Here is a 15,603-nt window from a genome sequence, read left to right on the forward strand (position 1 = left end):
CCCCTGCACAGTTGTCAGGTGCATAATCAGCTCCATCTAAAGTCACGTGATCTATGGGTGGGGGGTTATGTCTGGGGTCTCGTGATCTGTGGTGTGCGGTGGTTATGTCTGGGGTCTCATGATCTTTGGGGTGCGGGGGATCATACCTGGGGTCTTGTGATCTGTAGTGTGCAGGGGATTATGTCTTGGGTTTCGCGATCTATGGGGTGCGGTGCGGGGTTATGTCCGGGGTCTTGTGATCTGCGGGGCGTTACATCTGCGGACATGATATTTGAGGTGCGGGGGGTTATGTCGCGGGCCTCATGATCTGTGGAATGGGGGGGTTATGTCTGGGGTCTTGTAATCTTTGGGGTGCATGGGGGTTATGTCTGGGGTCTTGTAATCTTTGGGGTGCAAGGGGTTATGTCTGGGGTCTTGTAATCTTTGTGGTGCAGGGAGTTCTGTCTGGGGTCTTGTAATCTTTGGGGTGCAGGGGGTTATGTCTGGGGTCTTGTAATCTTTGCGGTACAGGGGGTTATGTCTGGGGTCTTGTAATCTTTGGGGTGCAGGGGTTATGTCTTGGGTCTTGTAATCTAGGGGGGAATCTCCCGAGCTCTGCGCCTCTGATATAGTAAAGTGCAGGGTCTGAAGCCTCCGCACGTCACTTTACGTACAAACACCTGCGTGTGGCGCCGGTAGATTGTGGGGTCCTTTTTCCGCTGCTGTTATTCTGCCGGCCCTCTGTACAATCACTTGATTTTGCAGGGAAACAGCGGAGTCATCTACAAGACTGATAACATTGGCGGCCGTACGCTGCTGACTGGTAATTCTTCTCTTATGTTTGCAGATCATCCTGCAGTCGATGCACAAGTACAAGCCCCGGGTCCACGTCATAGTCCAGGACTCGCGCTTTGACCTGTCTCAGATTCAGTCGTTACCAGCAGACGGGGTGAAGACGTTTTCATTCAAAGAAACAGAATTCACCACGGTGACAGCGTATCAGAACCAGCAGGTGGGGGCGCCGTCGTGTCATATGGGCAGCGGGAATAGTCTATAGGGTTATAGAGCACAACAACTCCCAGCATGCCTAGCAAACAGAAGGCTCAAAAATACCCAGTACCAAATACATCAATCACAAATCAGCAGATCAGATTCTACAATCGTATGTCCATATTACTGTTTCATGAAGAATCATTTTCTCCATAGATAACAAAGTTGAAAATTGACAGAAATCCATTTGCAAAAGGCTTTAGAGACCCAGGAAGGAACAGGTAATAACTGCTATAATACCGCCCCTATGTACAAGAATATAACTACTGTAATACTGCTCCTATGTACAAGAATATAACTACTATGATACTGTCCCCTATGTACAAGAATATAACTACTATAATACTGCCCCTATGTACAAGAATATAACTACTATAATACTGTCCCCTATGTACAAGAATATAACTACTATAATACTGCCCCTATGTACAAGAATATAACTACTATAATACTGCTCCTATGTACAAGAATATAACTACTATAATACTGCTCCTATGTACAAGAATATAACTACTATAATACTGCTCCTATGTACAAGAATATAACTACTATAATACTGCCCCTATGTACAAGAATATAACTACTATAATACTGCCCCTATGTACAAGAATATAACTACCATAATACTGCCCCTATGTACAAGAATATAACTACTATAATGCTGCTCCTATGTACAAGAATATAAATACTATAATACTGCTCCTATGTACAGGAATATAACTATGATACTGCCCCTATGTACAAGAATATAACTACTATAATACTGCCCCTATGTACAAGAATATAACTACTATAATACTGCCCCTATGTACAAGAATATAAATACTATAATACTGCTCCTATATACAGGAATATAACTATGATACTGCCCCTATGTACAAGAATATAACTACTATAATAATGCCCCTATGTACAAGAATATAACTACTATAATACTGCCCCTATGTACAAGAATATAAATACTATAATACTGCTCCTATGTACAGGAATATAACTATGATACTGCCCCTATGTACAAGAATATAACTACTATAATACTTCTCCTATGTACAAGAAATAGAGACAATGGGGGCACCACGGTCAGTGGGATTCAAACCAAGGCCTATTGGAGAACTGTATGTATAAAGTTAGAAGAGCAAGGTAGGCCTTATAAATGGGAATCACCACAGACTTATTAATAAAACACAGCTTTATTAAACACATATAAATACAAAAAGCAAAGCACACAAGTTAAAAACATTTAAAAAAGGGGGGATACAAAGTGATCCCATGAACACCGAAGCCCAAAATAAGGCAAAAAGCCCGCACAAAACTTCAGGGAAATACAATGAACACGCCCACTAAAGATGGTGGCCTATAGTGACAACAAGGTCATGACATAAATGCTATAATAACATGTCTGTGACCAGCCCAACCGCCTATTCGCCTGCCAAAACACTGTATAGGAGCCCACTAGCTTGGTGGCACAAATGACCTAGTGTGCGGTACAAAGAGAGTGCCGTAAATGAACCAATGGACAGACTGTATCAAAGGCATAGGGCTAACCATTAAGATTATAAAGGCAGGGCTGAAACCACCATAAAGGAGATGGAGTGCTGACAAATACACACCCAACCTAGAACCAGGCACCTAGAAAGAATAAAGTGCAGGGTGGGAAGGTCTGCCCTAAATAAGACATCCTATAATCACCAGTCATGAGCGAGGCCAAGGGAGCATGTGTATCCTATGGAGTTTGCAGTGCGGGCTGCGGACACCCAACACGTGTCGCCACGCTCTGGTGGCTTCGTCAGGGGTAATGCCCGCATAGCCAGCCTCTTGCTTAAATAGAAAATAATCAGTACAATACCTGCAACAGCTGTGCTGCAACCAGATTCGCCGCATGGAGAATGTGCAAATCCTATTGCACCCACCGGGCCCGGCGTGTAACACAGTGCGCATGCGCCGGCGTCCCAGAGCGGAAGAATATAACTACCATAATACTGCCCCTATGTACAAGAATATAACTACTATAATGCTGCTCCTATGTACAAGAATATAACTACTATAATACTGCCCCTATGTACAAGAATATAACTACTATAATACTGCTCCTATGTACAAGAATATAACTACTATAATACTGCCCCTATGTACAAGAATATAACTACTATAATACTGCTGCTATGTACAAGAATATAACTACTATAATACTGCCCCTATGTACAAGAATATAACTATTATAATACTGCTCCTATGTACAAGAATATAACTACTATAATACTGCCCCTATGTATAAGAATATAACTACTATAATACTGCTCCTATGTACAAGAATAATACTACTATAATACTGCCCCTATGTACAAGAATATAACTACTATAATACTGCCCCTATGTACAAGAATATCACTACTATAATACTGCCCTTATGTACAAGAATATAACTACTATAATACTGCCCCTATGTACAAGAATATCACTACTATAATACTGCTCCTATGTACAAGAATAATACTAATATAAGACTGCCCCTATGTACAAGAATATAACTACTATAATACTGCTGCTATATACAAGAATATAACTACTATAATACTGATCCTATGTACAAGAATAATACTACTATAATACTGCTCCTATGTACAAGAATATAACTACTATAATACTGCTGCTATGTACAAGAATATAACTACTATAATACTGATCCTATGTACAAGAATAATACTACTATAATACTGCCCCTATGTACAAGAATATAACTACTATAATACTGCTGCTATGTACAAGAATATAACTACTATAATACTGCCCCTATGTGTAAGAATATAACTACTATAATACTGCCCCCTATGTACAAAAATATAACTACTATAATACTGCCCCTATGTACAAGAATATAACTACTATAATACTGCCCCTATGTACAAGAATATAACTACTATAATACTGCCCCTATGTAAAAGAATATTACTACTATAATACTGCCCCTATGTACAAGAATAATACTACTATAATACTGCCCCTATGTACAAGAATATAACTACTATAATACTGCTTCTATGTACAAGAATATAACTACTATAATACTGCTCCTATGTACAAGAATAATACTACTATAACACTGCCCCTATGTGCAAGAATATAACTACTATAATACTGCTCCTGTGTACAAGAATATAACTACTATAATACTGCTCCTATGTACAAGAATATAACTACTATAATACTGCCCCTATGTATAAGAATATAACTACTATAATACTGCTCCTATGTGTAAGAATATAACTACTATAATACTGCCCCCTATGTACAAAAATATAACTACTATAATACTGCCCCTATGTACAAGAATATAACTACTATAATACTGCCCCTATGTACAAGAATATAACTACTATAATACTGCCCCTATGTAAAAGAATATTACTACTATAATACTGCCCTTATGTACAAGAATATAACTACTATAATACTGCTCCTATGTACAAGAATAATACTACTATAATACTGCCCCTATGTACAAGAATATAACTACTATAATACTGCTCCTATGTACAAGAATATAACTACTATAATACTGCCCCTATGTACAAGAATATAACTACTATAATACTGCTTCTATGTACAAGAATATAACTACTATAATACTGCTCCTATGTACAAGAATAATACTACTATAATACTGCTCCTATGTACAAGAATATAACTACTATAATACTGCTCCTATGTACAAGAATATAACTACTATAATACTGCCCCTATGTACAAGAATATAACTACTATAATACTGCCCCTATGTACAAGAATATAACTACTATAATACTGCTCCTATGTACAAGAATAATACTACTATAAGACTGCCCCTATGTACAAGAATATCACTACTATAATACTGCCCCTATGTACAAGAATATAACTACTATAATACTGCCCCTATGTACAAGAATATAACTACTATAATACTGCTCCTATGTACAAGAATAATACTACTATAAGACTGCCCCTATGTACAAGAATATAACTACTATAATACTGCCCCTATGTACAAGAATATAACTACTATAATACTGCTGCTATGTACAAGAATATAACTACTATAATACTGCCCCTATGTACAAGAATATAACTACTATAATACTGCCCCTATGTACAAGAATATAACTACTATAATACTGCTGCTATGTACAAGAATATAACTACTATAATACTGCCCCTATGTGTAAGAATATAACTACTATAATACTGCCCCCTATGTACAAGAATATAACTACTATAATACTGCCCCAATGTACAAGAATATAAGTACTATAATACTGCCCCTATGTACAAGAATATAACTACTATAATACTGCCCCTATGTACAAGAATATGACTACTATAATACTGCTCCTGTGTACAAGAATATAACTACTATAATACTGCTCCCATGTACAAGAATATAACTATTATAATACTGCCCCTATATACAGGAATATAACTACTATAATACTGCCCCTCTGTATAAGAATATATATTTTATGTCGAATATATCTTTTATGTCACCTTCATCTTCCAAGACGTGGGCTGATCATGTGACTTTTGTGTTTTAGGGGCGTTCTGGATGGTCTTCTTGAGAACTACCCCTGGAGATCTTCTCTTTCCTTAGACTTTAAGGCCTTCGGGGCAGATCCAGCTGGTAAGAGGCTTTGCAGTTACACGCGGATCACTTGCTCAGTTGCACGTTACATTATGAGGTGTCGGTGATTTGGGGAACATGGAATCTGTATTACGGCCGCTGTTCAGGGATTTGTCAGACATCACTTGCTATAAATCTGCTCTGTATCCATTCACTGTAGTGTAAGTTGCTATACAGGGGTTGTCACCCATCTTTCCCAGACTAGCACTGTGGATTTGGAGCAGGAGATGGTTTCTTCTGGCTTTTCAGGAGCCCCCATGAATGGGAAAATTGCATTTCTCCTGCCAGGATACCACTATGTGCAGCAGATTTTGCAGTAGTTGTAGCTTCGTCCATTCAGTAAGCAATAAAATGCCGCACTTCAGTCTTCAATTGTGCAAATAAAAACAAATTACATTTTGTTCCCCAGTAGTGAAGGGCAGAAACTCTGCAAAAATGTAGTGACATTCTGAAAAGTCACAAATGATGAATGAGCTGAAAGCACCAGAATAATGAAACCTGCGCCCGCATCATCGCAAACCCAAAAACAAACTGACCCTAATTTATTTTTTGTGTTTCTTTTTTTAAAGTTACTTTTATTTACTTATTTCGTTTTTGTCTTGCGGTATTCATTGACGACTTTTATGTCAAATTCTTTAAAATGGTGGAGGCGGCTCAAGAATTTTTTGAAAAAGAAAAAAATGCTCTTTATTTTTGTGTATAAAAATATTTGCAACTTTTTGCCTAAACAGTCGCTTGTTCCCCTAAAATGTTGCAAATCTTACATAATAATGTAAACATCCATAAAATCTCTCCAGGGCGAGGAAGGGACTGGAGCACATTTGCACAAAAATGTTGCCACTTTTTAAATAGTCGCAAATCATGGATCATCCGAAGCATCTGGATCCAGTTAACACATAAAATAGACTTTATAAAAAGCTCAAATTAAAAGAAGAATAAAAAACAAATTAAAAACACCAATGACTTAGAAAAAAGTAGACAAAAAAGGCTCAAATGCAATAATAATTCAGATGCTACATTCTGCATGAACATAATGTGAAGAACAGAGCCGAACCCTGCGCAGAGCGACCCTGTGCGCAGCTGGGAAGTGGATACAATGTGTCAGTGCCAACAATGCTGAGGCCTCCAGACTGACACTTTGTAACTATAGGAGACAATTCTGTGCAGCTGGGAGAGTTTACTTCATGCAGACTGGATACAATTGTCAGGACTCATTCACATGCCCCTGTGTATTTACGTATGCAAAAAATGCTCCAAGGGTCCTGGGTGTTTTGGATCTGAGGGTCCTCAGTATTTTGGATCTGAGGCTCCTCTGTATTTTGGATCTGAGGGTACTCTGTGTTTTGGATATGAGGGTCCTCTGCGTTTTGGATCTGAGGGTCCTCTGCGTTTTGGATCTGAGGGTCCTCTGCGTTTTGGATCTGAGGGTCCTCTGCGGTTTGGATCTGAGGGTCCTTGGTGTTTTGGATCTGAGGGTCCTCTGCATTTTGGATCTGAGGGTCCTCTGCGTTTTGGATCTGAGGGTCTTCTGCGTTTTGGATCTGAGGGTCCTCTGCGTTTTGGATCTGAGGGTCCTTGGTGTTTTGGATCTGAGGGTCCTCTGCGTTTTGGATCTGACGGTCCTCTGCGTTTTAGATCTGAGGGTCCTCTGCGTTTTGGATCTGAGGGTCCTCTGCATTTTGGATCTGAGGGTCCTCTGCATTTTGGATCTGAGGGTCCTTGGTGTTTTGGATCTGAGGGTCCTCTGCGTTTTGGTTCTCAGGGTCCTCTGCGTTTTGGACCTGAGGGTCCTCTGCATTTTGGATCTGAGGGTCTTGATGTTTTGGATCTGAGGGTCCTCTGCGTTTTGGATCTGAGGGCCTTGGTGTTTTGGATCTGAGGATCCTCTGCGTTTTGGATCTGAGGGTCCTCTGTGTTTTGGATCTGAGGGTCCTTGGTGTTTTGGATCTGAGGGTCCTCTGCGTTTTGGATCTGAGGGTCCTCTGTGTTTTGGATCTGAGGGTCCTCTGTGTTTTGGATCTGAGGGTCCTCTGTGTTTTGGATTTGAGGGTCCTCTGTGTTTTGGATTTGAGGGTCCTTGGTGTTTTGGATCTGAGGGTCCTCTGCGTTTTGGATCTGAGGGTCCTCTGCGTTTTGGATCTGAGGGTCCCCTGCGTTTTGGATCTGAGGGTCTTGGTGTTTTGGATCTGAGGGTCCTCTGCATTTTGGATCTCAGGGTCTTCTGCGTTTTGGATCTGAGGGTCCTCTGCGTTTTGGATCTGAGGGTCCTCTGCGTTTTGGATCTGAGGGTCTTGGTGTTTTGGATCTGAGGGTCCTCTGCGTTTTGGATCTGAGGGTCCTTGGCGTTCTGGATCTAAGAGTCCTTGGAGTTTTGAATCTGAGGGTCCTCAATGTTTTGGATCTGAGGGTCCTCAGTATTTTGGATCTGAGGCTCTTTGGTGTTTTGGATCTGAGGGTCCTCTGGGTTTTGGATCTGAGGGTCCTCTGTGTTTTGGATCTGAGGCTCCTCTGTATTTTGGATCTGAGGGTACTCTGTGTTTTGGATATGAGGGTCCTCTGCATTTTGGATCTGAGAGTCCTCTATGTTTTGGATCTGAGGGTCCTCTGTGTTTTGGATCTGAGGGTCCTCTGCGTTTTGGATCTGAGGGTCCTCTGCGTTTTGGCTCTGAGGGTCCTCTGCGTTTTGGCTCTGAGGGTCCTCTGCGTTTTGGATCTGAGGGTCCTCTGCGTTTTGGATCTGAGGGTCCTCTGCGTTTTGGATCTGAGGGTCCTTGGTGTTTTGGATCTGAGGGTCCTCTGCATTTTGGATCTGAGGGTCCTCTGCATTTTGGATCTGAGGGTCTTCTGCGTTTTGGATCTGAGGGTCCTCTGCGTTTTGGATCTGAGGGTCCTTGGTGTTTTGGATCTGAGGGTCCTCTGCGTTTTGGATCTGACGGTCCTCTGCGTTTTAGATCTGAGGGTCCTCTGCGTTTTGGATCTGAGGGTCCTCTGCATTTTGGATCTGAGGGTCCTCTGCATTTTGGATCTGAGGGTCCTTGGTGTTTTGGATCTGAGGGTCCTCTGCATTTTGGTTCTCAGGGTCCTCTGCGTTTTGGACCTGAGGGTCCTCTGCATTTTGGATCTGAGGGTCTTGATGTTTTGGATCTGAGGGTCCTCTGCGTTTTGGATCTGAGGGCCTTGGTGTTTTGGATCTGAGGATCCTCTGCGTTTTGGATCTGAGGGTCCTCTGTGTTTTGGATCTGAGGGTCCTTGGTGTTTTGGATCTGAGGGTCCTCTGCGTTTTGGATCTGAGGGTCCTCTGTGTTTTGGATCTGAGGGTCCTCTGTGTTTTGGATCTGAGGGTCCTCTGCGTTTTGGATCTGAGGGTCCTCTGTGTTTTGGATTTGAGGGTCCTTGGTGTTTTGGATCTGAGGGTCCTCTGCGTTTTGGATCTGAGGGTCCCCTGCGTTTTGGATCTGAGGGTCTTGGTGTTTTGGATCTGAGGGTCCTCTGCATTTTGGATCTGAGGGTCCTTGGCGTTCTGGATCTAAGAGTCCTTGGAGTTTTGAATCTGAGGGTCCTCAATGTTTTGGATCTGAGGGTCCTCTGTGTTTTGGATCTGAGGGTTCTCTGCATTTTGGATCTGAGGGTGCTCTGCATTTTGGATCTGAGGGTCCGCTGCATTTTGGATCTGAGGGTCCTCTGCGTTTTGGATCTGAGGGTCCGCTGCGTTTTGGATCTGAGGGTCTTGGTGTTTTGGATCTGAGGGTCCTCTGCGTTTTGGATCTGAGGGTCCGCTGCGTTTTGGATCTGAGGGTCCTCTGCGTTTTGGATCTGAGGGTCTTGGTGTTTTGGATCTGAGGGTAATCTGCGTTTTGGATCTGAGGGTCCTCTGCGTTTTGGATCTGAGGGTCCTCTGTGTTTTGGATCTGAGGGTTCTCTGCATTTTGGATCTGAGGGTGCTCTGCATTTTGGATCTGAGGGTCCGCTGCATTTTGGATCTGAGGGTCCTCTGCGTTTTGGATCTGAGGGTCCTCTGCGGTTTGGATCTGAGGGTCCTTGGTGTTTTGGATCTGAGGGTCCTCTGCATTTTGGATCTGAGGGTCCTCTGCGTTTTGGATCTGAGGGTCTTCTGCGTTTTGGATCTGAGGGTCCTCTGTGTTTTGGATCTGAGGGTCCTTGGTGTTTTGGATCTGAGGGTCCTCTGCGTTTTGGATCTGACGGTCCTCTGCGTTTTAGATCTGAGGGTCCTGTGCGTTTTGGATCTGAGGGTCCTCTGCATTTTGGATCTGAGGGTCCTCTGCATTTTGGATCTGAGGGTCCTTGGTGTTTTGGATCTGAGGGTCCTCTGCGTTTTGGTTCTCAGGGTCCTCTGCGTTTTGGACCTGAGGGTCCTCTGCATTTTGGATCTGAGGGTCTTGATGTTTTGGATCTGAGGGTCCTCTGCGGTTTGGATCTGAGGGTCCTTGGTGTTTTGGATCTGAGGGTCCTCTGCGTTTTGGATCTGACGGTCCTCTGCGTTTTAGATCTGAGGGTCCTCTGCGTTTTGGATCTGAGGGTCCTCTGCATTTTGGATCTGAGGGTCCTCTGCATTTTGGATCTGAGGGCCTTGGTGTTTTGGATCTGAGGATCCTCTGCGTTTTGGATCTGAGGGTCCTCTGTGTTTTGGATCTGAGGGTCCTTGGTGTTTTGGATCTGAGGGTCCTCTGCGTTTTGGATCTGAGGGTCCTCTGTGTTTTGGATCTGAGGGTCCTCTGTGTTTTGGATCTGAGGGTCCTCTGCGTTTTGGATCTGAGGGTCCTCTGTGTTTTGGATTTGAGGGTCCTTGGTGTTTTGGATCTGAGGGTCCTCTGCGTTTTGGATCTGAGGGTCCTCTGCGTTTTGGATCTGAGGGTCCCCTGCGTTTTGGATCTGAGGGTCTTGGTGTTTTGGATCTGAGGGTCCTCTGCATTTTGGATCTCAGGGTCTTCTGCGTTTTGGATCTGAGGGTCCTCTGCGTTTTGGATCTGAGGGTCCTCTGCGTTTTGGATCTGAGGGTCTTGGTGTTTTGGATCTGAGGGTCCTCTGCGTTTTGGATCTGAGGGTCCTTGGCGTTCTGGATCTAAGAGTCCTTGGAGTTTTGAATCTGAGGGTCCTCAATGTTTTGGATCTGAGGGTCCTCTGTGTTTTGGATCTGAGGGTTCTCTGCATTTTGGATCTGAGGGTGCTCTGCATTTTGGATCTGAGGGTCTGCTGCATTTTGGATCTGAGGGTCCTCTGCGTTTTGGATCTGAGGGTCCGCTGCGTTTTGGATCTGAGGGTCTTGGTGTTTTGGATCTGAGGGTCCTCTGCGTTTTGAATCTGAGGGTCCTCTGCGTTTTGGATCTGAGGGTCCTCTGCGTTTTGGATCTGAGGGTCCGCTGCGTTTTGGATCTGAGGGTCCTCTGCGTTTTGGATCTGAGGGTCTTGGTGTTTTGGATCTGAGGGTAATCTGCGTTTTGGATCTGAGGGTCCTCTGCGTTTTGGATCTGAGGGTCCTCTGCGTTTTGGATCTAAGGGTCTTGGTGTTTTGGATCTGAGGGTCCTCTGCGTTTTGGATCTGAGAGTCCTCTGCGTTTTGGATCTGAGGGTCCTCTGCGTTTTGGATCTGAGGGTCCTCTGTGTTTTGGATTTGAGGGTCCTCTGTGTTTTGGATTTGAGGGTCCTTGGTGTTTTGGATCTGAGGGTCCTCTGCCTTTTGGATCTGAGGGTCCTCTGCCTTTTGGATCTGAGGGTCCCCTGCGTTTTGGATCTGAGGGTCTTGGTGTTTTGGATCTGAGGGTCCTCTGCATTTTGGATCTCAGGGTCTTCTGCGTTTTGGATCTGAGGGTCCTCTGCGTTTTGGATCTGAGGGTCCTCTGCGTTTTGGATCTGAGGGTCTTGGTGTTTTGGATCTGAAGGTCCTCTGCGTTTTGGATCTGAGGGTCCTTGGCGTTCTGGATCTAAGAGTCCTTGGAGTTTTGAATCTGAGGGTCCTCAATGTTTTGGATCTGAGGGTCCTCAGTATTTTGGATCTGAGGCTCTTTGGTGTTTTGGATCTGAGGGTCCTCTGCGTTTTGGATCTGAGGGTCTTCTGCGTTTTGGATCTGAGGGTCCTCTGCGTTTTGGATCTGAGGGTCCTTGGTGTTTTGGATCTGAGGGTCCTCTGCGTTTTGGATCTGACGGTCCTCTGCGTTTTAGATCTGAGGGTCCTCTGCGTTTTGGATCTGAGGGTCCTCTGCATTTTGGATCTGAGGGTCCTCTGCATTTTGGATCTGAGGGTCCTCTGCATTTTGGATCTGAGGGTCCTTGGTGTTTTGGATCTGAGGGTCCTCTGCGTTTTGGTTCTCAGGGTCCTCTGCATTTTGGATCTGAGGGTCCTCTGCATTTTGGATCTGAGGGTCCTCTGCATTTTGGATCTGAGGGTCCTTGGTGTTTTGGATCTGAGGGTCCTCTGCATTTTGGATCTGAGGGTCTTGATGTTTTGGATCTGAGGGTCCTCTGCGGTTTGGATCTGAGGGTCCTTGGTGTTTTGGATCTGAGGGTCCGCTGCATTTTGGATCTGAGGGTGCTCTGCATTTTGGATCTGAGGGTCCGCTGCATTTTGGATCTGAGGGTCCTCTGCGTTTTGGATCTGAGGGTCCGCTGCGTTTTGGATCTGAGGGTCTTGGTGTTTTGGATCTGAGGGTCCTCTGCGTTTTGAATCTGAGGGTCCTCTGCGTTTTGGATCTGAGGGTCCTCTGCGTTTTGGATCTGAGGGTCCGCTGCGTTTTGGATCTGAGGGTCCTCTGCGTTTTGGATCTGAGGGTCTTGGTGTTTTGGATCTGAGGGTAATCTGCGTTTTGGATCTGAGGGTCCTCTGCGTTTTGGATCTAAGGGTCTTGGTGTTTTGGATCTGAGGGTCCTCTGCGTTTTAGATCTGAGGGTCCTCTGCGTTTTGGATCTGAGAGTCCTCTGCGTTTTGGATCTGAGAGTCCTCTGCGTTTTGGATCTGACGGTCCTCTGCGTTTTAGATCTGAGGGTCCTCTGCGTTTTGGATCTGAGGGTCCTCTGCGTTTTGGATCTGAGGGTCCTCTGTGTTTCGGATCTGAGGGTCCTCTGTGTTTCGGATCTGAGGGTCCTCTGTGTTTTGGATCTGAGGGTCCTCTGCGTTTTGAATCTCAGGGTCCTCTGTGATTTGGATCTGAGTTGTCTTTGCTCCGTGTGTCAGTTTTTACCATCAGTTTCAGTGATTTTTCCTCTATGGATAATATCTGACAGCTTCTCCTGTACATTACAGGGTTAATCATGGACAGCGCTTGCATCATACACTGATGCCGTCCGTGGGCTGTCAGTGATCTGCATATCCTTATAGACTCATATTGGTACTTTTCATCCTTGAAGTTGGTAAAATAAGGGGCACATCTCTGTAATTTTTGCACGGACACACGTTCCGCAAAAAAGCACGGACATGTGAACAGCACCATAGACTATAATGAGTACACACTGTGTCTGTAGAAATCACGTATAGAGCACGTCCATAAAACACGGATGTCTGATTGAGGCCTAATAGACCAGGGCTGTATCATCCGTGTGCAGCAGCTCCTCTGCCTCTTGGATGCCGGGGACCGTGCGCTCCTGAGGATTAACAGACCAGACCAGACACATGATCGCGCCTCTGGTCCGCACTGCTCCAGTGATCCGGGCAACTTCAGAGCGACACTTATAGCCTCTAATACATACAGTCTGAAAGTGACACCTGCCCCTTACCTAGGTAACCGACCACTCTGACACTGCACAGGTGGCTGGTTACGATGGCAACAACCTGTCCACTGTCTACCATTCTTGAAAGCCAAAAGGTAAACTGCAAAGTTGCTCTTTTTTTTTTACAAGCATTTTACAATTTCAACCATTGGTATTATTTAGTTATTACGTGGCGGTATTACTCGGCACTGCGTGTTAGTATTGTGAAGGCAACAGATGGCAGTAATGAATATTAGGTGACAGTGTTGTGGAGACATTGCGTGCTGCTATTATTGGGCACTATATAGTTATATATTGTATATACGGTATGTTCAGCATGGGCACCGTATGACGATACATGTGTATGTATTATGTATGGGGCCCTACGTATTAACTTTTTGTGTTCATTCTTCCTTTAATTAACGATGTTATTGATCACTAATGACGATTGATGAGAATAATTATTTCACCTCGTTCCCGGCATCTTTTTCTTCCGTGGCGGCAATGTCGATACTTTCTCATTCATTCGTCACATCGATCTGTTCGAGGACCCGGATCGGGAATCGCCACATGTTGCATTTTTGTTTTGCCAGTTTTGCAGTAGAAGTACTCGGAGGACCACCGAGGCCGTTCTGACGTCTGTTGAGGAGCAAGAAAACTGATTTTGATGCCACAGATAAAGGGGTCTTCCATAAATACAGTTTTTAACTCCGTCGGCTGGCTCTAAATATATATTAAGATATAAATTAATAAAATCCGCTTTATTCCCCTGCCCCGGCTCTCCACCGCGGCTCTGGTCTTTATTGTATTGGTGACACCATGACTATAGCGCCCATGACCACTGCAGACAATCACGGAAGTCAATAGCTCTCATGATGTAGACAGCACAATCAGCAGAGGCCACAGGTGTTGTTTTCGGGGTTAAAAACTCATGTAATGATTATCAATGATCATTCCTACAATGACCAGTAATGATTGGTGCTGAATACTATGGCGATGTCTGATGATTATTGATGACTTATGATGATGATTATTATTCCTGATGATTGTTCTCTCGTGCACAGGAGGAAGCTCCGGTTCGTCTCCGCTCACGCCCAGTGGGGGCGCTCCATCTCCTCTTCTGTCTCCATCTTGTTCCCCTCCTACGTTTCTCCTGCCCACCGGGAGTCTTCACTGCTCGGACACCTATCTCCACCACATAAACGCCCCGTTCTGCTACAAGATCTGCCCCAGCGGCATCCTAAGACCCCGGTCTCTGCTGGATAAGCCTGCATCTCCAGGGGGGCACATACTTTCTCCTCTCATGGTGGACGTTCCTTTCTTGTCTACATTTGGCATCTCCAGACACAACAAACTGGAAACGTTCAAGGGTCAAAGCGTCCCCGGAGTGGCCGCCACCAGCCCCATGTTGTACGGGATTCCCACATCTGGGAACATTTTCCCTCTTGCCCGGGAAACCCTAAACTGCTCCTTGCACCCGCCCTATGGCTTCTACGGCTACAACTTCTCCATGCCGTCACATCTCATCACCGCAGCCGGGAATGTAAAGACGACTGACACTTGTCCCAGCTCATTCAGAGACGTCTGGCCCGGAGCCTCCCGCTGGACGCCCTCGTCTGTCAATCATTGTCTGTAATAGACGCTCACGGGGGGATGATGGGAATGGAGATAATTATTTAAATGTTGGATAACGAGCCGGAAGATGCCGAGACCCTCATGAGGAGCAACCGGGAACTTCAGGTGTTCTGTGCATTGATGAGGACGCCGCGCGGCTCCGCGGTCCCGCAGGACGGACGTTTACTGTGTAGTTTATGTATTTCTGCCTTTTGCTTTGTCCGTTTTATTATTCTGAACTTTCTGAATATTCAGCGCAATTTATACATAATAAATCGTGACTCCTCAGATACAAAAAAAGCCTGAACTCAACAGATGCGGCGTCATGTCTGCCCCAACATGTGGTACTATGGCCTCAGGCAGGCGGTGGTACTATGGCCTCAGGCATGCTTCGGGACTATGGCCTCAGGCATGCTTCGGGACCATGGCCTCAGGCATGCTTCGGGACCATGGCCTCAGGCACGCGGTGGTACTATGGCCTCAGGCACGCGGCGGTACTATGACCTCAGGCACGCGGCGGTACTATGGCCTCAGGCACGCGGCGGTACCATGGCCTCAGGCACGCAGTGGTACAATGGCCTCAGGCACACGGCGGTACTATGGCCTCA

The 15,603-nt window shown here is 44.9% G+C and overlaps 1 protein-coding gene across 2 annotated transcripts in view; it reads left to right on the top strand.

The window, feature by feature from the left end:
• TBX22 (T-box transcription factor 22) overlaps positions 1–15,288 on the top strand; it is a 32,270-nt gene extending 16,982 nt beyond the window's left edge. For both annotated transcript variants that reach the window (XM_077292578.1, XM_077292577.1), the window contains exons 5-8: positions 827–991; positions 1,186–1,250; positions 5,598–5,683; positions 14,446–15,288. In XM_077292578.1, the coding sequence (XP_077148693.1) occupies positions 827–991; positions 1,186–1,250; positions 5,598–5,683; positions 14,446–15,017 (888 nt within the window). In that variant the 3' untranslated portion in view covers positions 15,018–15,288. The remainder of the gene's footprint in view (positions 1–826; positions 992–1,185; positions 1,251–5,597; positions 5,684–14,445) is intronic.
• Positions 15,289–15,603: the final 315 nt, after the last annotated feature.

Source organism: Ranitomeya variabilis, chromosome 2 (genome assembly GCF_051348905.1).
Source record: "Ranitomeya variabilis isolate aRanVar5 chromosome 2, aRanVar5.hap1, whole genome shotgun sequence".
Lineage (NCBI taxonomy): Eukaryota > Metazoa > Chordata > Amphibia > Anura > Dendrobatidae > Ranitomeya > Ranitomeya variabilis.